Source organism: Mesoplodon densirostris, chromosome 18 (genome assembly GCF_025265405.1).
Source record: "Mesoplodon densirostris isolate mMesDen1 chromosome 18, mMesDen1 primary haplotype, whole genome shotgun sequence".
In the NCBI taxonomy this organism is placed as follows: Eukaryota; Metazoa; Chordata; class Mammalia; order Artiodactyla; family Ziphiidae; genus Mesoplodon; species Mesoplodon densirostris.
The window spans coordinates 14,494,623-14,516,622 of NC_082678.1; the positions used below are offsets into that span (position 1 = coordinate 14,494,623).

The window sequence follows — 22,000 nt, forward strand, 5'->3', positions numbered from 1 at the left end:
GGTGAGCGGCTGCCCGGCCCCGCCCCGCATGCCCTACCCCGCAGACCCAGCCCCCACCTCTCATTGGTTTGCGCTCCGCCCAGCCCCGCCCCCAGGTCTCGCCCTCCCGCCTTCCCCAGACCCCGCCCCCGCAGGCTCCACCCAGGCCCGCCTCTTGTCTTGAGCGCCTTGCCCGAGCCCCGCATCCTCGTCGTCACTTCCGGGCAGAGGAGCCCGCGGAAGGCGGAAGTGTGTGTGTGTGTCAGGGAGGCTGCGAAGCCGGGCTGAGGTGTTCCTGGCTGGCGCCCCGCGGCTCCTCCGGGTCTGGGCGGGGGGACACGAGGGTGGCCAGCGAGAGCCAGCGGGGGACGAAGCCATGAGGCGGCCGCGGGGTCTGACGGGGTCTGGAGGTTGACTACTCCCGCCGCCTTCCCGCGAGGCCGCCTCCTCCAGGCAGTCACCCGTCCGCCTCAGGGTCTCGCGCCCGGCCGTCGTCCCGGCGCCTTGGACTGTGGCTCCCGGGCCCCCAGACCCCACGCTATGACTGCGGCCGCCGCCTCCAACTGGGGACTGATCACGAACATAGTGAACAGCATAGTAGGTGTCAGTGTCCTCACCATGCCCTTCTGCTTCAAACAGGTGAGTCCAGTGGGCAGTGGTAGCCGCCCTCGCCGCCCCGGGCTCATCCCCTCACGGGAACTAGGGCTGGGGGAGGCGGCCCTGCAGCTCTCCCGCCTCGGGGCTGCAAGAGAAACCGAAGGAATTTCCTCAGTGAAAAACTTAAGCACAATTAATAACAGACCGAAGTGCAAGTGTAGCAAAGCAAAATGATCTTTCAAAAATGGAAAGTGACCACAGGATTCAGTGTTCTTTTTCTTTACTATTATTTTTTAAAACCCTGACCTGACTGCACTTTGTATTCAGAAGCACACAAGTCAAACCCCCAGGCCTTGGAACTAGATTGGGGTGTTGGTTACAAGGTGATTACTAAATTCTCCAGAGTGTACGCTTAAGATCTCTGCGTTTCACTGTATGCCAATGTTACCTTGATTGAAAAAATCTGAAATGTTAAAAAATTGGTGTCATCCCAACATTAAATACTGCTTGAAAGAAACTCACCATTTTTGAGGTGAATTCATTTGGCTTCTGTTTAATTCACAAATAGGCATTTGGTATGTTAGAAAAAGGAGATTGTTGGAATTATCAAATTGGGTAACCTCTTTCCTAAAAATGAACTTCTTAGCTTCCTGTGTGCCATGGTGGAGGTGCTGCTCCACCTGCCTCCTAGGGCAGGAGCTGTCCACTAGCTGGGTTGCTTAAGGTTGGGGGAGGAGGAGTGGGACACCAGAGAAGAACAGGTGGCCAGCAAGGCTTCAAAGACCAGTCTTATGTGATGAAACCAAATAGGTGGAAAAAAATGAAAATAAGATGGACATTTTGGAACTGAAAATGGGCACCAGTCGTTTAATTTTAGATTAACACTTTGCATTTTTCATGTTTAGCATCTTTTGGATAAAAATAGCAAAAAGAAAGAAAATGCATTTACGGTTCCCATGTGAGTGGTTGATCTGACTTGGTTGGTGAGCATGTTGGCAGGAGGACAGAGACTGCAGGCCTATGTGGAAGGCCACGCTGGTGGCTTCTAGAAGCCCTGGGGCAACATCTGTGTCTTGGTATGTGAATCCCAGTGTGGGCCGGCCACCTCTGTTTCTGGATGGACTACATGTCCCAGCGTGCATTGCGACTTGCCTGGCACAGAACTGCATCCTGGTATCTGTAGTTGGCTGGTCCTGCGTCTGTAAATGCAGTCCTGTCATCCTTGATGCCTGTCTGCCGAGTGCCACCATGGTAGGGCTCTGGTGATTCAGATTTGAATATCTGCCATGTGCTGGGCATGAGGACCCTGCCAGAGCATTTAAACATGGGCCAGGCTGACTTGCCTGGGGAAGAGCTTAGAGGTGGGGGTCTGCATGCAAGCCAAGACCTGGAAGTGGTTTGCCCTGCCCCGAGGGCCTGGCTGAGTTAGGACACTCTCTCACTCATCTCTCAGCATCTTCTCCGTGAGAAGCCATCAGCCAGAACACAATGTGAGGCCAACGGGCAATTTGGAGATGTGTGTTTTGATCTGGCAGCCAGGTCATTTAAAAAAAGTTTTGGTTTGCGTTTTTTGTTTGTTTGGTTTTAGTAATTTGGGTACTTTTCCAAAAGAATTAACATTTTATTGAAGTGTAACATGCATACAGAAAAGTGGACACATTTTAGGTGTACTCTTTTTTTTTTTTTTTTTTTTGCGGTACGCGGGCCTCTCACTGTTGTGACCTCTCCCGCTGCGGAGCACCGGCTCCGGACGTGCAGGCTCAGCGGCCATGGCTCACGGGCCCAGCAGCTCTGCAGCATGTGGGATCTTCCCGGACCGGGGCACGAACCCGTGTCCCCTGCATCGGCAGGCGGACTCTCAACCACTGCGCCACCAGGGAAGCCCTAGGTGTACTCTTGATGGATTTTCATAACGTTAACAAACACATGTAGCCAGTTCCCAGCTTAAGGAGCACAGCATTGCCAGCACCCTCCAGCACTGCCTTCTTACTGAGGGTCCCCCTCCTACCCCCAGTGCCACAGGTCAGTGTTGCCAGATTTTAACTTTATGTGAATGGGTCATGTTGTAGGTACATTTCGATGTCTGGCTAGCATTCCTCAATTTATCTGTTTTTTAACCTTTACTAGGCAGGCATGGTGTTTTCTATTTGGAGTGCTTAGGAACATGTGCACAGGCTTTGACCCTGTGGACGCATTCTGTGGGGTGGTGACCTGCGTGCAGGAGAGCTGGGTCGTGGGCTGTGTGTGCGTTCCGCTCTGCTAGATGCTAGTAGGACAGTTGGTTGTTTCTTCAGTTTTTGGATTACAGATAAACCTGCTGTAAACATTGGCATGCAGGTTTGTGCATGAACACATGTTTTCATTTCTTTTGGGTAAATACCTAGGAGTGCAATTGCTGGTCAGATGGTGAGTGTCTGTTTAACTTATAAGAAAGGCGTAAATGTCATTTTTAATCTCTTCCTTCCAGAATGTGTTTATCACTCGTAGCTGTTGATCCAAGTGGCTGGAAGGTGGTTTGCTATAGGGTGTCTGCAGGGAACTGGGGAGACTGGCAACCCCTTGCTGTTCCTTGAGACTCTGGGAGGGGCTGGGAAGGAAACGGTGTCCCTGGTGCTCTTTTGGGGTCATGCACAGGCTTTATGTCTTTGGACAGAGCCTGTGGCCACCACATCCAGGAAATTGTCCTTTTAGTGCTAGGAACCGCCACCCATAGGCATGGGAACTAAACAGAGCTGAGGCCTCGTGTCTAGGGGGCGGGGGCCGTGGGGAGGGCTATTGGTCGTCGCACATGCTGTTCAGTGTGAGAGGTAAAGATGGCGGGTAGTTTTATTTTGTTAACATCTCTTTCTCTCCCAACCCTACAGTGTGGCATCGTCCTGGGAGCCCTGCTCTTGGTCTTCTGTTCTTGGATGACACACCAGTCGTGCATGTTCCTGGTGAAAGCCGCCAGCCTGAGCAAGCGGAGGACCTACGCCGGCCTGGGTGAGTGCATCGCCTCCCCAAGGAGCGCTGGACCTTTCTCAGTACCTTCTTAAGAAGTGCAGCGGTTTGGGCCTTATTCTTTTTTTTTTTTTTTTTTTTTGGCCATACATGCGGCACATGGGATCTTAGTTCCCCGACCAAGGATTGAACCTGTGACCCTTGCATTGGAAGCATGGAGTCTTAAACACTGGACCGCCAGGGAAATCCCTGGGCCTTATTCTTTTAATTACTTTTCTTCCACTTTATTCTTTATTCCTTTGAACAGCAGTTTCTTATTTTAAAATTTAATGCAATTTAAAAAAAACTGTTAATGTCAACACACATTTTAAAATTGAGGTGATACTCATTCTCCTGTCTCCCCTTTATGCAAATCCACACAGAGAGCCCTCTCCCAGTTCAGGCAGCCTCCGCTCCTGTGCCCGAGAGTCCCCAGAGCGTTCCTTCCGAGCTGCCTGACTGGGATCTTGATGCACATCCCCACTTTGAATGCCATGGGCAGACTGTCCTTGGGCTCGGGTTTGTAGCTGGGAGCAAGTCACCATCTCCTCAGTGCCGTCCTCTGTTTCCTGTTGTTGTTGGTTGCAATTTTGTTTCCTCCAGATCTTTCTTGCTTCCTTTGATTTCAGCCGAGGCAGAGAAGGCTGTGCTTTCCACTTCCTTTCAGTTTGGACTATTTCCTGGGAAACTTGGCTCTGAGGTCAGGGTCCCTCACTCTCCTGCCCCCCTCAGGGTGATGTGTGCAGGCTGCATCCTCTCCCCCGCCGCGGAACTTTCGGCTCTCACTCCATTCTGGGGACACATGGTGTGGGTGTTGAAATACCAATGCACGTGGTCTCAGGAGCTGGCCCTGAGCACTTCTGGGGAAAATTCCTGTCCTCCGGCTGGAAGTCCCTGACCCTCTAGCTAGTGTGGCCAGGATGCTGTGTCTGCTCGTGGAGGGCTTGGTTGGGCCCTCAGCTCACAGCTCTCACGGCAGAGAGGAGGCAGCAAGAGGAAATGGTGTGCAGAGTTCCAGGGGCCAAACAAAATAAAAACATCTGCAGGCCCCACATGTGGGCTTTTGGCAGCGTGACCTCTGGTTTCCTTCCCGTCTGCCTACTTTGCATTGGCATGGAGGTACTTGCGTTTGTTCTGACCTCAAAACTGAAGGGCTGCTTCCTTCTCTCTCCGTTCTGATGAGAATGGTGATGTCAGACCTTTTTTTTCCTTTAAGTTTTTTTTTTTTTTTTAAGTAATCAATTTATTTATTTATTTTTGGCCGTATTGGGTCTTTGTTGTTGTGCGCAGCTTTTCTCTAGTTGCAGCGAGCAGGGTCTACTCTTCGTTGCAGTGCGCGGGCTTCTCACCGCGGTGGCTTCTCTTGTTGTAGAGCACAGGCACTAGGCGTGCGGGCTTCAGTAGTTGTGGCATGCGGGCTCTAGTTGTGGCCCAAGGACTCTAGAGCGCAGGCTCAGTAGCTGTGGCGCACGGGCTTAGTTGTTCTGTGGCATGTGGAATCTTCCCGGACCAGGGCTCGAACCCGTGTCCCCTGCGTTGACAGGCAGATTCTTAACCACTGCGCCACCAGGGAAGTCCCTGTCAGACTCTTTTATTGCTATTGGAGTCACTTGGGGAAGTGAAATTTATCAGCTAAATTTGTGCCCTGCCCCCACCCCTACATAAGACCAAATTCTCCTTGGGATGAAATGTGCTCCTGGTCAGGTTCCTTCCTCCATCTGTGGGGCCATGGCCTTTAGGGTGACTCTTTCTCCTCACTGAGGGTTCCTGTAGCAGACATCCCACGAAGTGCTTGGCTGTGCCCTGAAAGAGGATGGGTGACCCTGGCCTGGGGAGGCCGTGGTTTTTGACAGCTGCCTGTCTGAGTATTCTTAGAAAGTCCCTGAGAAGGCAAACTGGTTTGGCTAGTTGTAAAAGATTGAAGAAAACTACCCATGGACACCCTTCTGCATGGCTGGCTGGGGGCTCCTACCTTTAACTGCTTGTGGTGATTGCAGCCCAATTCTAACTGCTAGAAGCAAAAAGGATCTGAAACCACCAGTGGTCTCTTGTTATGTCTTTGGTACCAAACAAGATGGCTCAGTTGTGTGAACTCCCACAGTCCCCCAGGCCCAGCCTGCAGCATGAGCTGCCCTTCGTCCTGGCTCTGTCTTGGCACAGTCTCAGAAATGGACAGGCCCCACCGCTTGGAAAGGAGCCCTAGACAGGAAGAGATGGGAATCTCTCGGACCCTGTGGGCCAGCAACCCTCCCACACTTCCTGGGCCATCTCCTGCTGCCTGCAGGCCTTTCTCTCATCCTCTGCCTTCTCCTGGCCCAGAGCTTGCGCTGCAGGAGGAGAGTGCTCACTGCATCCTCGTGCCGCAGGCCCGGGGAAATACGGTCTCTGTCAGCAGAGCCCCCAACACATGTTGTCTGCTGGGCCCATGGGCATCAGGCAGGTGGGGGTCAAGGAGATGGACAGACCTGGAGACAGTGCAGGCCACGGTGCGGAAATTCCTAGAAAGGCTGTTGCAGCTTGAACAAATAACCTTTTTAAACTGTCTGCGCTCCGAGGAACGGGTCGGTGGTTTTCTAGCGTTTGAGTTTGCGATATTTCTGTTTGCTTCGTCCCTGGAAATAACCATAGCTCTGCTCACTCCGCTCTGGCCAGTGTGTAGGCATTGCTGGAGAATGAACTTTGCCAGTTTGGGGAAATACAGCACTGGTGGATTTTTTATTGGTGTTTTGTGTGTGTTTTTTGTGGTGTCTTGTTTGCTGCTTATGGGCTGGTTCTGTGAATTTTATCCACTTCTTACCTGCTGCTCCCTTGCCCTGCATGGCCTCCTTTTGAGTGGACTTTTCAAACCCCATTTTCAGAAGATGTACAGCTATGTCAGATAGTCAACTGCCCCTAGAAGTCGTGGCCCCCTCGAGGCCACTCTGACCCAGGCCCTGCCCGAGGAGGGTGGCCGGGCCTCGCCGCCACCTCAGAGTGCTCAGTTGTGCGCAGCAGATGCTCTGGCACCACGTCTGTGATCCTGTCATCCGCCCGCCTGGGTTTCTGTGGCCCTGGTCAGCCTGCTGCCCGCTCATGGGTTGGGTGGGGCCTGCAGAGGGCCTGTCCCTCCCTGCCTGTCTGCGGTTGCGCGACCTGTACCTGTGTATACTTGGCTTGGGAAATGAGGGTCGTAAAACCAACCTTTCTAACACCCAGGATTCTCTGCACTCCCTACCCCTCATTTATCCAGCAAATGCTCATCACCCACTGGCGGATGGCAGTGGGGAGTCAGCTGCCATCCAAGGCCTGGCTCTGGGGAGGGCTGGGTTGAGGTCGTCACCCTCAGCTTGAACAGCACGGTTTGGTGAGTGCTTCCCCACTCTGCCTGGCGGGCAGGAGGCTTTGGACTCTTGGTGGTGAGTATGGGAGTGGGGCTGGGGTCCCACACTCAACGAGGCGGGCTAAGAGTCAGTTCTGTGTGCACAGCGGCCGTGGAGCCGTGGGCGAGGCCATGGCCCCAGAAGGACGAGCTGAGCCAGTGTCTCCGGGGAAACTGGAGCGCCCCTCCTGACACCAGTCCTGGCTCTGCACCTGGTGGGAGTGCCGGCTCCTGGCCCCCGTGAGGCCTGGCCCGTGAGCCGCAGCGAGCCTGTCACAGATGGAGAGGGAAGGCCCGACCCAGGAGCGTGGGGAAGGGACGTGCCTTCTCAGAGACCGCCCCACACACTCCTCCCAGCCTCTCGGGGCAGGTCTGGTGCTGTGGTTCCGGCCCAGAGGGGCAGGAGGGCAGTCCCCGGCTTGCCAGGCAAGAGGCTGAGGGCCGGGGGGCTGCCAGGTGTTTGTATCTGTGACTCGGGATTAGAGGTTACTGAGGGATGGACACTTGAAATGGTGGGTGGGGTGTGTGGGGGGCTGGCCCAGGTGAGGAAAGGGTGAGAACGGGGCTGGAATCACAGGCCATCTCAGCACAGGCAGCAACTTGGAGGCAGTCCCGTGAGGGTGTCGTTCTAGGAACCAGTCGAGTCTTTCTGGGTGAAGAGGTGCCACCTCCCGACTTGACCTCTGGCTTCCTAGAGCAACTTTAGCTTCCTCTGTCCAGAATGCAGGTGTGTTCTGGAACTTTCTCTGGCAGGGTGCTCTGAGCATTTGGAATACGCTGAGATGCTCAGCTTCTTTTTGGAGAAGGAAAAGGAATGGGATGGCTGGGCCCCAGGCACCTTCACGTTTGGGGCACCGGGCTCTGTGTCTTAGATGACCCTGAGGTGTGAGTGTCTGTGCAGTAGTCAGACAAGCTGGGAGGCTGGAGTGACCTCCCCAGCAGAGTGGCCCCCTTTGCTTCTCAAGGCGACCTGCCCTGTGGCCGTGTAGCCCGGGTCAGGTGCCACGCTCACTTGCTTTTGGCAGTGTCATGCCTTTTCCTAAGTAATTTGAAAGTAACAAGCGCCTTTGGATTCGCTCATATCAGTCGGCCTTCATGTGCCCTACTTTCCCAGTCTCCTGGGCGGCCCTGGCGCTGTGTGAAGGGACAGGACCAGAGCTGGGGCTGTGCTGTCACACGCACCCCCTTCTGCTTGCTCCTGGGAGACCAGAGCTTCTCTCTGCCCTCGTCCTGCTGGACTGTGGGGATGGGACGCAGGGGTTCCCGGCCACTGTTAGGTCCTGGGAGGGACCTGCTGAGTCAGCTCTTAACCTCGCCTCTGCTAGAAGCAGCTCCACTGTCAGAAAGGAAGGGCAGAGGGGCTCCTCTCCGCTGTAGGATGCGCTGTTCACCAGCAGGGCAAGTGGGGGCAGGCCGAATGCACTTGTCCCCTCCTGTCCCACAGTCCCACGTCTGAGATTTTCTTCTGAAATCACAGAGGAGACATAGCGGCCCTTAGCCAGGTCCCCTTGGTGTGGCTGTGAAAACCAGATGTGCTGGGGCTAGGCTGACAGCCCTCCTGGGCACCCCCCACCCCCGTGCAGCTTCTGCCCCAGGCAGGCCTCTTTCAGCCTCCTTCACAGCTGCCCGGCTTGCCCAGAGAGAAACTGTTACTTCGCTGGGACGGTTTTTCTTGTCTTTTTTCTTTCCTTTTCTTTTCTCTCCTTTTTTTGTGTGTGTGTGTGAGAAAACCAACCCACACTGGCTTTGTTCTTATTTGCTGTGATTCTTGTTTGTTGAAGGTAGATCTGAAAAAAAGCATGGGACCAAGATTTTAAAATATCCCCTTTACATCCATGGAGCTCCAGACCTGCAGGTTTTTGTCAAATTGCCTTTCACAGCTTTTATTGGTAACATTTTTACTGATGTGCTTCTCTCACTGTTGGACTGAGCTGTTCATTCTCTCCCCCACCCTCCGCCCACTAGCGTTGCACGCCTACGGAAAAGCAGGGAAGATGCTGGTGGAGACCAGGTAGGTGGTGCCGTTCTGCTGGGGTAATTCTCTCTGTTCTTCACCTGTGGCCAAAGAGAAACTGGAGGATTGTTACACAATGAGCCGTATGTTTTCGATGCGGATTGGTTCATAGCTTAAAATATTTCTCTGAAGTGTTACTTACTAAATAGCTGAAAGTTCAGTTTATTGTACTCTTAAAATGATTAGTGTCAAGGCTGAAAACCTTATTTAAGTCTTACTAAGAAAAATATAAAAATGGAAAACCCAGGGAACATAGCGAGGGGGCGCTCCCTCGGCTGCACTTCATCTCTTGCTTCTGTTCCTGAAGCTCGTACGCACCCCCCACCCCGCCCCCTGCCCCGGACACTGTTGCATAAAGGTGGCATTAAACTCATATTCTCCCTTTGGAGTAAAATTTTATGAGATGAAAAAATGGCTGGGAAATTGCACTTTTAGGCTTCTAAATTAGGGAATTGCAAACTGAAAAGGATAACCCTTTCTAAAGCGGTCGATTGTTCTTTTAACTTGTCTAACATCACAGTGCATTTTTGTAGCACCTGAAAGAACTTTTAGAACCTCCTGTGGAGAGGAAAATGTAATACCACGTAAAGAAGAGTTCAGTGTTACTCAATATTCATGCTGAGTAAAATAGCAAACTCCACAGCCAAACCCTGTAAACCGTTGAATGTTGATACCACGTCTCCCACTCAGCCCCTCCCTTGGGTTGTTGCGTGTCAGCGGCCACCCAGCAGGGACGGGGGCACGTCTGGGGCTCCCCGGGACCCCGGTGCTCAGCTCTCAAGCCCGCGCCTGCCTTCCTTGCAGCATGATTGGGCTGATGCTGGGAACCTGCATCGCCTTCTACGTTGTGATTGGCGACTTGGGGTCCAACTTCTTTGCTCGGCTGTTTGGGTTTCAGGTAAGGACATCTGCAGGTGCGTTGGAAGGCTTGTGGCTGCTCACATGGCAGCCCAGGGACACTGTTTAAGTCCACATCTCAGACGGGGAGTGGGAGGGGGGCCGAGACCAGTATGCTGTGTGGTGAAGCTCCCTGGGCCCTGGGTCAGTTCCGGAGCTCTGGGTGGGAAACCCAGGGATTAACTGGGGCAACGTGTGGCGCTCCCTGCAGGTCACGGGCATCTTCCGCATGCTCCTGCTCTTCGCGGTGTCCCTGTGTATCGTGCTCCCACTCAGCCTGCAGAGGAACATGATGGCCTCCATCCAGTCCTTCAGCGCCATGGCCCTCATCTTCTACACCGTGTTCATGTTCGTGGTGAGTGTTGGGCCGCCAGCTGCCTTCCAGGGATGACAGGAAGGTGATGCAGAATCGTCCACAGGGGCACAGTGGATAGACAGGGCCGGCCGGGGAGGGGAGGCCTCCAGGGCAGGGAGTTGAGAGTGTGATGCTCCTCAGTTCACGAAAGACCTTTCGTATGGGGTTTGTGGCCAGGAGTCAGGAGGCCAGCCTTTTGTCACAAGGGGACGAGCAGTTGTTTTCCAGTGAGTGTTTATCACAGGCTGGGGGTGGGATGCAGCGTGGAGTTGACACTCAGGGTGCCCCTTTCCTCCCAAGCCTGGGAGGCCCTCAGTGGGAGCCCCTGGGCCTGAGCCCCTGATCAGTCCTGTGGGAACAGAACGTGAGAACCTGTGCAGTGGGCTTTCCTTAGAAGACCGAGCACGGGGAAGTGTTCCCGGTGTCCCTTGGCCGTGAGGGCCAGCCCAGTGACCGTTCCCCTCCTTTCCAGACAGCCCTGTCCTTGATGGGTTTGTCTTTTAAATCATGTCCGTGCAGGACCGGCAAGGACCTGGCAGGTTGGGGGACTGTCCTGTCCCGGAGGCGACTGGGGCCCACCAGGTGGGCCTCGTTGCTTACCATCTGCGCTAAGCAGCCCTGGACAGGCAGCTACCCCTGATGTCAGGAGGCCCTGCAGCGTGCGCTTCTCTGGGCAGCACCCGGCCAGCTTGCAGCACAGCAGAGGGCAGCAGCCCTGGGACCGTGCACCACCCCCGGCCCCTCCAGCTGGTGGCACCAGGGGGCACTGTGCCAGAGCCTGCAGGCTGTCTCTTTCCCACTGTGGCGCAGGCAGCATCCATTCCTTGCCTGGCCCTGGCCCGAGTCCCACCTGTGTCTGCTGCCTGGTGCCAAGCTCCGCTTTCTTCTCCTCACAGATCATGCTCTCGTCCCTCAAGCACGGCCTCTTTGGTGGGCAGTGGCTGCGGCGAGTCAGCTACATCCGCTGGGAGGGCGTCTTCCGCTGCATCCCCATCTTTGGCATGTCCTTTGCCTGCCAGTCGTAAGTACTGCCTGCTCCCGGGGCCCCGGGTGTGAGTGTGTTATGAGGTGGGGCTACGATCCTGGGAGAGGGAAGCACTGTTTTCTTCAGTGGATGATCCAGGCCACGAGGAGTAACGTGTTCTTCACCGTGGCCTTCCTGCTTTGGGTTCAGGGTGGGAGTTAGATGTTTAGTGAGGGAGAAATCGACTTTATTCCCGAGATGTGTTGCCGGCACTGTTGGTGAGAATGCCGAGTTTGCCAAATCCCCCACGAGTAGAGTTGGCTGTGGGGAACACAGAACAGCCCCAAACCATCTGACTCACAGAGTCCTAAGCATTTTGCCAGAATTTAGCTGTTCGTGTGAGAATATTTAAGAGGAAATTGCACAAACATTGACTTCAGACTGCCGCTGGGATGCTTTCAGAGGCCCGTGTGTGTGTGCGCGTGCGTGCATGTGAGCAGGCGTGCGCTCTCTGGCACGCAGGGCTTTGTAAATGCAGAGCAGCTATTTCCTTAATTCCAGTAGCCTTATCTTCTCTACCAAATGACAGGAGCCTGTGATTCATGCCCAGTCAGGTGGTAACCTGCTCAAAAGAGAGGCGTAAATCCGGCGGGGATAGGAAGGGACCATCGGTGGCGGGGGGCTGGCAGAGCAGCCCCCCACAGCTCTACGGGCATCAACTGTGCCAGTCGTAAACTAACGTGACAGATGAGACTGTTCAGACCGCTGTGTTTACACCCACACGCGCGATCCAAATCGTGGTTTCCCACTTCTCGTCTCTCTTGGCAGCTTGGTTTCCACCAGAACACTCTCCAGTCTTGCTGTTTAATGTCCCCGTTACAATCAGTGACAGAAGTTACATCCTTTTGCCATGTACCTAGTTACCGGTTGTCCTTTTTGTCTGAGTTTGCTTCTTTGAAAATAAACCCTGGTCGGGCTTTTGGTGGTGGCTGCTCTGTAGTCAGGCACGTCTGCTGGGTTTGGTTCTCAGGTGGAGTTGTGGGTTCCGAGGGGTTGTGAGCACATGTCCCGTCTGCCGCTCACGGAGGGCACGGGGCCTGCAGAGGCACTCATGTTCCCTGGGGAGTGGTGCTGAGGGGTCCAGAGCTGGGGGCATCCAAGGGCAGAGACGGCTCTTCCCTCCCCTGCAGGTCTGCCCCAGAGCACGTGTGGGGCAGGGGCCCTGCTGCTCTTGCCGGGTGACCACGGGCCTGGCTGTGTGGCTGGTCTCCCCGTCCTGGACGGGCCGGGTCTCTGCTGTGCCATCACTGTGTGGCCCTTTCTGGTCTGACTTCGCAGTAAATGAGTACGTGGTGGTGCAGGACCACTTGGCCCTGCGGCCCAGAGAAGCTCGGAGAGAGCACTGAGCACGTGGAGGCCCAGGCTGTGCAGGGGGACAGGCGGACTCCTCTGACTCAGGTAAACTGAGTCACAGAGCTGCTCAGTGAGGTGGGCAAGTGCTCTGCGGGTGCTGGGTTGGCCCACCGCGGGGGTCTGGCTGCCACCATCAGGGGTCCTTGGGGCCCAGGCAGGATTGGAGCAAGGCGGGGACCGTGGTCGTTCCACACACATCCATCCCCACGTTCAGGGCACAGCCCCCTCCCCTCAGTGTCAGCGGCTCTTGGGCAGGGACTTCTCCCTGTGTGTGCTGGGGGCCGGGGCGGGACGCCCTTGTCCTGAGATCTGGTGCTGGGGCTCCCTGGCATGGACCCCACTCTGGCCCAAGGAGCTGCTCAGCGTCCAGATGATGGTGCCAGTTCCCCTGCAGGTCCTCTGCCGCCTCCCTGGGCTGCATGGGCATGTGGCCACCCACTGCCCTCCGCCGGGCCGAGGTGAGGACAGCTGTCTGCTGTGACCCCTGCCCACTGGGGGTAGCTGATGGGCTGGTGTGCAGGGCCGGGGGACGGTGCCAGCTTCTGCCGGCCAGGCCTCCCCTATCCTCGTCCTTGTCGTTTGCGGTTAATAACGTTAGCGGGTCCTCTTTGTTCTTTCACTTTTTTTAAGGCGGTTTTGGGATTTGGCTCCGCTGACTATTGTGGTTTCATTTATGTCCTGACGCGCCCCCTCCCGGCCTCCCGCATGGCGTGACCGCTGGCCCCGTCTCCCTTGCTGCTGAGCCTGAGCCTTCAGCACAGTGTCACCCTGCTTTCTCCTCTCAGGGCTGCACAGGAGCCCCCTGTCCCCCGCAACCAACCCGCCCCCGGCTCCCTACCCCCCACCCCTTCCTGTCGGCCTCTGTGGGGCCCACCTCTCGCAGGTGCAGGGGTCCTGCCTGCTGTTTGCAGAGAGCCTGCATGGACGCATCCCTCCCAGGCCCGGCAGCGCTGCCCTGCTGGCTGTGGGCTGTGGGACTGAAGCCACTCTTCCCATCACAGAGCTGGGTCCACGCCGGCTCTGAGCCCCTCGCTGAGGCGCTGAGATGGGCAGGCAGCCTGGCTTGTTTGTTTAACTTTCCATTCTTTTGACAGCGATGCTCTGAACCGCTTCCTGCTTCCCCTGTAAACATGGGGTGCTTCAGCCCAGCCTGGAGCGGTCACGCTCCTGCTGCAGTGGAACAAACGGCCTTTCATCCTGTGGCACTTCTGAAATGTTTACAGAGAGCACGTTCGGGGAGGGCTCTGAGTACTGTCTGTAGTATTGTGAGAGCTCGGCCTCGGCTCTGGTGGTGGCCAGCGTGGTGGGAAGGCAGGTGTTGGAGACTCGGCTGGGGCTCTGGGGGAGGTGTGTCTATCTCTGGAATTGGCTCCGTGAAGTCGCTCGTTTTTATACAGCCAGGTCCTGCCCACCTATGACAGCCTGGATGAGCCATCAGTGAAAGCCATGAGCTCCATCTTCGCCTCCTCCCTCAACGTGGTCACCACCTTCTATGTCATGGTAGGAACCCTTTCACACCCCACCCCCTTGCACAGTTCCTCCGGTCCCCCAGCGCAGGCCTGCCCTCTCTCCTTCCCATCCCAGTGCCCGCTCAGCGCCAGGGCCACCTGCGAGCCCGCTCCCCAGGTGGTGGTGTTGTCCCCATCCCGGGAGGAGCGCGGGTGCCTCAGCGCAGAGTCTGGAGCCTCCCCAAGACCTCTGCTGATTTGCTGTAGAAAGGTGGTCCATCAGTGAGAAATTGGAGAGAGTAAAATAGCAGAGAAAGAATATCACAAGTTCCAGCCCACAGATGCAGATACAGTCATGTTTTGGTAGATTTTCCCTCCAGTCTTCTTAACTCTCCTCTTCGTTGTTTTTTTACGTGGCAAATAGAGATATAAATTCACTGAGAGTCTGGCTTGTTTCCCTGAACTTTGTGGTTCCGCCATTCTTGTCGATTTTGTTGTCCACGCTGAGCCTGAGCTCGTGGGGACCTTGATTTACCCCATGGTTTGGGTTTTGAGCCAGATTAAGTCCAGCCCCTCTGCGGGGCTCATGGGGCATTCCGGTGCTCCCTTTCCATGCAGGCAGCTCCCTTCTCTTGGTGCCCTGTTGTCCAAGTGGGGAGAAGCCACGTCGGACTCTCACCTTTAGGCCTTCAGCCTCTGCTTGTCAAGGAGGTTGTTTACGAGCCAGGAGCTGGGGGGCCTTGGTCTTGCTGCAGCTGCTCGTGATGAGGCTCGCGGCTGTTCCGGGGAGGATGCGCCCCTCTCACCACATGCCCCCGCCATCCCTCTGTCGTCCCCCCGCAGGTGGGCTTCTTCGGCTATGTGAGCTTCACCGAGGCCACCGCGGGCAACGTGCTCATGCATTTCCCTTCCAACCTGGTGACCGAGATGATCCGTGTGGGCTTCATGATGTCCGTGGCCGTGGGCTTCCCCATGATGATCCTGCCCTGCAGACAGGCCTTGAACACGCTGCTTTTCGAGCAGCAGGTAAGGTGCTCAGGGCCCCTCGGACGGCGTTCTGCTGGGAATTGTCTCTGTCCTGGTCTCAGTTATGTTGTCCTCAGGTGGCTTTTGCTAGTTCTTTATTTTCCTGGGTGGTAGTAGGAAGAGTTTTTCCTAGTTAAAAATTTAAAACTCCAATTAAAGTGAAATCTTTTTTTTTTTTTTAAGTTTTTATTTATTTTATTTTTGTCTGCATTGGGTCTTTGTTGCTGTGCGCAGGCTTTTCTCTAGTTGAGGAGAGTGGGGGCTACTCTTCGTTGCGGTGTGCAGGCTTCGCATTGCAGCAGCTTCTCGTTGCTGAGCATGGGCCCTAGAGCACAGGCTCAGTAGTTGTGCCGGGCTTAGTTGCTCTGCGGCATGTGGGATCTTCCTGGACCAGGGCTCGAACCCATGTCCCCTGCATTGGCAGGCGGACTCTCAACCACTGCGCCACCAGGGAAGCCCAGTGAAATCTTTTAATAGGGATCTTTTTTTTAACCAACTTTGGAGAACAGAGCCCCAGATCAATCGGGTCGATTCCAGCAGGAGATGTGGAGTCAGGCCCAGTGTCCAAGCAGGTTAGGCTCGTGTCCTGTGACCTCCCTGCTGTCCCCCATATCGGAGAAGTAGCAGGAAATCAGGGGCTTGCTTCAGCACAACCCTGTGGGAGAAGAGTGGTTGGCAACTCAGAAGAGCCGGTTTAACTGACAGGAGCTGATAGTGGCCGGCCCGGTGGGCAGATGAACGCTGGGCTCAGGCCACCATTCTCTTTACGTTTGTGTAAGGGAAAGTTTTGATAATTTGACAAACGACATCTGAACCTTGAGAGAGGCTGAGTGTTGTTTGCTGTTGTGTGTGTAGGCCCAGCGCCATGCAGTCCTGTGTAAGCAGTTTTCCAAATGTACAGTGGGAACCCCCATTCCCGTGGCTCTCTAACTCCTGCCCAGTTGACAACAAGAGGTGCAAGCCTGGTAGCTTGTGCCCCAGGGCGAGGGCATGGGGTTGGCCCTGTCTCTCTGCGGTGGTTCTTGTGTTCCCGCCTGAGTCCTTGAGCCTGGTCTGTGGCGTCAGCCAGGACTCCTGGTGGCCACTTGAACTGCTTAGGCCATGGTGGCGGGGAGGGGAGAGTCTGGTAGGCAGACGGGTTGCGTGGCTGCCTAGGCCTCCAGGACAGCCGGAACCGGGCTTGTCCATGTGGCTTGGCGCATGGTTGAGGCAGCCTCCCACGGATTCTGCCACCACGGTCAACACCTTGCGGCAGAGCCCCAGTCCTGAAGAACTGGCTGCCTACCCCACCCCTGTTAGCTGTTCAGGCACCTGGGCACCAAGCAAGGCTCTGTCCCCTGGGGGGCGTGGCAGGCCAGCTTATGCGGCCATGGGGTCCTCTGTTTGATGCAAACATGTACTTCATATCTGAACAGCATTTGTGTTTCTGTAAATAACATGTTTTTGTGATTTTTTAAATTAGAACATCAGTAGTGATATTAAATAAAGGAAATGTTAATTCAAGTGGAAAACTTACCTGCATGCCTCCATCCTCATTCGAATGACCCGTTCTGCTCCCCTTGGCGTTTGTGTGCATCTCTTTGCAGATTTCCTCTCGCTGTGTTTTCTCCTGTCTTTAGTCCATGTGTATCCATAGAAACCCCCAGCATCACTAAGCCCTTGCTCTCACTTCCTGTTCATTGCTGGCCTTTCACCCTTGACCTATCACGGGTGACTCTCGTGATCCCCTTCCTGCATGTAGCTGCCCATTTCTTCTTCTCCTCTTGGAGTGTTTCTTGGGTAAATTTCTGTGGGATTCTGAGTCAGAGGGTGTAGGCCTAACAACCTCCCTCACTAGTCTGTCCTAAGAAAGCTGCCTGTGCAAGTCAATTCTGGATATTGGGTGCCTCCAAACTGTAGTTCTGGAAGGGTCTGAAGCTTCACTTGAGTGGTGTTTTCCTAGCTCAGCAATAGTAATCGTGGCTAGCCCCTCCTGTGTGCACAGCACTGTTCTAGAAGCTTCACTTCCATCACCTCCTTTGGACCTCACCACAGCCTGATGAGGTGCTTCTGGTGCCCCTGTGCCTATGGATGCGGAGGTGAGGCCAGAGGTGGTCTCTTTGGCTTGATTACAGCATGTAATGACTTGACTTGTCCCCTTGCCTTCTTCCTGGACGCGCCTGCTGGAGACGAGGATGGCGCAGCCGAGCGTGTCTGTGTGCTTGGGGGGCCCACCGCACCCTGAAACCCACTGCGTGTCACTGTGAACTGGGGATGTGTTCTGTTTCCCCTGCTAGGCAGTATTTTTAAAAACTTCTCTCACGGCATTGCTCTAAAAGGAGAACAGAAGGATTTGTTGTCGTATCTCAGAACGAAGTTGTTATTTACCACCGTAGCTGCTGTGAGAAGCAGCCTGGACCTTCCTGGGGTCCGCGGTTCTGGTTGCAGGTTCACGTTCAGGCACATCTGCCTGTGCCCAGAGTGCTTGCCTGCCACCTCCCGGGCAGACCTACCTGGGTGTTGGCAGAGCCCTTTAAGGACCTGCTCACTGCAGGGTGGAGAGGAAATGGGTCATTTCAGAACCTTATTTTTATTTTCTTTCAGCAAAAAGACGGGACCTTTGCCGCCGGAGGCTACATGCCGCCCCTGCGGTTTAAAGCCCTCACCCTCTCGGTTGTGTTTGGAACCATGGTCGGTGGAATCATGATCCCAAATGGTAAGTGGGGCCGCTCCAGCGGCTGGCCTCCCGCCGGCCTGTTCTGCCCCGCGCCCCCTTCCTGCTGTGGTGCACCCCTGCCTCAAGTCTCGGTGTTCAACCAAGATGCTCAGAATCTCACCACCGTCCTCTCTGGTCAAAAAAAAAGTCTAGAGACTCTTGGGCGCTTTTTTCTTTGGCTCCCTGAGAGAGGCTTGGGAGAAAACGCTGCAGCTTGATGTGACCACAGACACGTGGGTGGGAGCTGCGATGCGGGGTCCAGGCCTGATGTGTGAAGTTAGTGGTTATAAAGCAGCTCCTTACTGCTGACTCCTGATTTCATTGACACATCACCGAGGGAAAAGGGAAGGGCCCTGGGCAAGATTTCTGTTGTCCGATGTCCTGCTCCGGCACAGACAAAGCTCATTGTCCTCAGACATCGAGTGGGCCCCGCTTGCCCTCCAGGTAGCGACCCCCAGGCCCCACACTCCAGGCTCCCAGCTTCCCCACGCAACCAGGACAGGCCCTGCTCGGTCACTCGCTGGGCAGCAGGTGGGGTGATGTAAGATGATCCGGCCCAGAAGCCCCTGCTGGCCGCCTGGACTCTCCACGAGGAGCCGTAACAGCGTTGTGGACCCAGCATGGGGCGGGCAGTGCTTTTAGCCTCACCTCACTGGCGAGGAAGCTGAGGTACAGAGTGGAGGGGACTTGCCTGAGGCGCCTGGCCCGACGCTGTCAGATCGGACACCCTAAGGGTCCTTGCGGGCACAGAAGGCTGTGCCCCGCTCCTCGCTGCTGTCCGGCGGCACGCGTAGATGCGCCTTAGTGGCAAGACTCCTCAGCCTGCTCGCTGGAAGCTCACCCCTCCCTGTCACTCTTGTTCCCAGTGGAGACAATCCTGGGCCTCACGGGCGCCACGATGGGAAGCCTCATCTGCTTCATCTGCCCGGCGCTGATCTATAAGAAGATCCACAAGAACTCCCTCTCTTCCCAGGTGCGTGCTGCGCAGCGCTCTCAGCCCCACTCAGGGCGGGTCTGGGTCGGGGAGAGCAGGAGGCGGTGTTCTCTGAAGTTCCTGTGAACTCGTGTTTCTTAGCACAAAAGGATCATGGTCCTGTAGGTCTGAGAAACGTGGGGTTAAGCCAAGGTGAGCAGCCTTGCACCGCAGGGCCGCCGAGCCGAGCTGCTGACCATGCTTATCTGAGCATTGAGTGCTGAACCGCTTTCCCCCACTTGTTTTTACGGTGACTGGATTATCTGTGTGTGCCACACGCTCACGTCCCCGTCTCCATCCCCTCCTGAGGACACCCGCACTGTCTCGCTGGGGACTGTCTTGTTGGTGTCACCTCTCCAGTCTTTCACTGTTACAGACAATGCCATGGTGACTATCTGTGCCCACGAGCGTTTCTGTCTATTTGAGAAAGTACCTATAGGAAGCTCTCTGGGCCCTGGGATCCCTATGTCAGGAGTGGGAGCTTTCCCCCAAGGGCCCGTTTGCAGGTCAGCGCTGCTGCTTAGCAGCCAAGCTCTGCCTCTCCCCTCCGTCAGCCCGAGGGTGGTGGCAAGTCTCGGCTGCCCTGGAGTGAAGGTGAGCGTTTCTCTTTCCACGAACTGTCCGTGCTTTTTGCTCACCTTTAATGGAGTTGTTGAGCTTTTTCTTATCGGTTGATTTTGGTAAATTTTTAGGAGCATAGTATACATATGGCAAAACACATAATGCTCACGTACAGCTTGATACATGTCGGCTAAGTTCCACACCTGGAACCACCTCCAGGCCAGATACAGAACATTCCAGCACTTGAAGCTTCCCTGGGGCGCCCCACAGTCTTTCCTCCACTAAGGTTACTGCCTGTCTGTCTTCTAACATTTTGGAATAATTTTGCCTGCCTTTCAAGTTAGTACAAATGTAGTCTCACAGGAAGTGTCGGCGTGTGTCTAGCCTCCTTACTCAGCATTATGCCTGAGTTCCTCCGCGTTACTGCCAGGGTGGCCAGGGGTGGTTTGCCCGTCTTCCCTGCCATGTGATTCTCCACTGTAGGAATCTACAGTCATCCAGAGCACAGTGTCCTGGAAGGGCTGCTCTGCACGTCTCTCCTGGTGCAGCATGTGTGCACTTTTGTTGGTTATTCACCTAGGTGCAGAATGGTTGGGTCCTGAGGTTATGTCTGTCCAATTTTAGTAGATTTTGCCAGACTTTTTCCAGCTTTCCAAAGTGGTCCTCAGGCACCATATTGGAATTTTAGTTGCTTTAACATCTACTGTCCCTTTTTCAGATTCTAGCCCTTCCGATGGACGTGTAGCAGTACCTCATTTGGGTTTTAATTTGCAATTTCCAGATGACTGTTGAGCACCTTTTCATGCTCTTGTTAGCCGTGTGGGTGTCTTCTTTGTGAACGCCTTTCAAGTCTTGCCCATTTTTTAACTATTGGGTTTTTTTCTTATTGATTTGTAGAGGTTTGTAAAAGATTCTAGATATAAGACTTTTTTCAGAAGTATATATTACAAATGTTTTGTCTCACTCTTGGCTGCCTTTTCACTTTCTAAACGACACCTTCTGATCAACAGATGTTCGTAATTTCAGTGTAGTTCAGTTTTTTGAGTTTTTCTTTTGCTGTGTGCTTTTTATGTACTACTTAGGAAACTTTTGCTTATCCCCAGGTCCTGAAGACAGTCTAGTCTGTCATACTGTAGAAGCCTTGTATTTTCTCTTTCACATTTAGATCTACTTCCCATCTGGAATGCTTGGTGTGTGGCAGGGGGCAGGGGTCGTGTTCTGTGTGACTCTCCAGTTGAGCAGCAACCCCTTGCCCCAGCGTTGCTGCGGCACCATTGTCATCAGTCACCTGTGCGCGTGTGAGGCTGGGAACTCCCATTCACTGGTCTGTCGGTCTCTCCCACACTAGCGGTACCCTGTGTTGGTTGCTGAGGCTTTGTAGGGAGTTTTGATGCTGGCTGCTTTAAAGATGGCCTTTCCTATTGTTGGCTGTTTGCATTTCCAACTCAATTTTATTTTTTTTAATTTAAAAATTTTTTTGACCACACCACGCAGCATGTGGGATCTTAGTTCCCCGACCAGGGATGGAACCCGTGCCCTCTGCAGTGAAAGCGCAGAGTCTTAACCACCGGACCTCCAGGGACGTCCCCCAAGTCAGTTTTAGAAGTGGCTTCTCAGCTGTTGGCATTTGACTGGGATTGCATCGAACTATAGAATTGAAGATTTGACATCATCATTCATTTTGCAGCTTTTCCTAATTTCCATCATTTCTTTCTTTTTTTTTTTTTTGGTGATACGCGGGCCTCTCACTGTTGTGGCCTCTCCCGTTGTGGAGCACAGGCTCCAGACGCGCAGGCTCAGCGGCCATGGCTCACGGGCCCAGCCGCTCCGCGGCATGTGGGATCTTCCTGGACCGGGGCACGAACCCGTGTCCCCTGCATCGGCAGGCGGACTCTCAACCACTGCGCCACCAGGGAAGCCCCATCCTTATTTCTTATTTCACCACTGGCTTCTTTATTTATTTATGGATTTTTAATGCTAATAATATAAAATTTTAACTTTTTCTCTAACAGCAAAGTTGCAAACAGAAAACACACTATAACGAGTTGTGAGAGAGACCACAGAAGAAAGGGAAAACATTTTAGTACTTTTAATGGTACTGTTTACCTGATTTTTGGATAAAAGGCCCCACATCTTCATTTTGCACTGGGTCCTGCATATTAGGTTATATTAGCTCTGCTCTTGACTCCTCTGCTCCTCCTGAGGCAGATCTCAAACCTTTCCTCATCGGAACCCCCTTCTGTCTACAGCCCTTTGGGGACTCTAGCTGGTTGTCACCAGTAGCTTCTTTTTTTTTTTTTTTTTTTTTTCCTTTATTTATTTATCTGTGGCCGTGTTGGGTCCTCGTTTTTGTGCGAGGGGCTTCTCTAGTTGCGGCAAGCAGGGGACGCTCTTCATCGCAGTGCGCGGGCCTCTCACTATCGCGGCCTCTCTTGTTGTTAAGCACAGGCTCCAGACGCACAGGCTCAGTAGTTGTGGCTCACAGGCCTAGCTGCTCTGCGGCATGTGGGATCTTCCCAGACCAGGGCTCGAACCCGTGTCCCCCGCATTGGCAGGCAGATTCTCAACCACTGCGCCACCAGGGAAGCCCCAGTAGCTTCTTTAGATTTCCAAACTTTGGGGGATTTTACAGGACTCTCTTTTATTGATTTCGAGCACAGTCCCAGTGTGATTTGAGAACACAAGCTGAAGAACTTCAGTCCTTTGACATTTGTTGGGGCCCAGCAGATGGTCTCTTCTGA

General features: G+C 54.3%; 1 protein-coding gene across 10 annotated transcripts in view; it reads left to right on the top strand.

Moving 5' to 3' along the window:
- Positions 1–208: 208 nt before the first annotated feature.
- The window catches only part of SLC38A10 (solute carrier family 38 member 10), a 43,908-nt gene continuing 22,116 nt past the window's right edge, over positions 209–22,000 (top strand). For 8 of the 10 annotated variants that reach the window (XM_060082345.1, XM_060082348.1, XM_060082349.1 and 5 more), the window contains exons 1-10: positions 209–618; positions 3,441–3,558; positions 8,879–8,924; positions 9,732–9,825; positions 10,036–10,179; positions 11,076–11,200; positions 13,954–14,056; positions 14,848–15,030; positions 17,614–17,725; positions 18,592–18,698. In XM_060082345.1, the coding sequence (XP_059938328.1) occupies positions 520–618; positions 3,441–3,558; positions 8,879–8,924; positions 9,732–9,825; positions 10,036–10,179; positions 11,076–11,200; positions 13,954–14,056; positions 14,848–15,030; positions 17,614–17,725; positions 18,592–18,698 (1,131 nt within the window). In that variant the 5' untranslated portion in view covers positions 209–519. Of the gene's footprint in view, positions 619–3,440; positions 3,559–8,694; positions 8,769–8,878; positions 8,925–9,731; positions 9,826–10,035; positions 10,180–11,075; positions 11,201–13,953; positions 14,057–14,847; positions 15,031–17,613; positions 17,726–18,591; positions 18,699–22,000 lie in introns of those variants that run through there. The other 2 variants (XM_060082353.1, XM_060082354.1) reach the window with 2 other exon arrangements.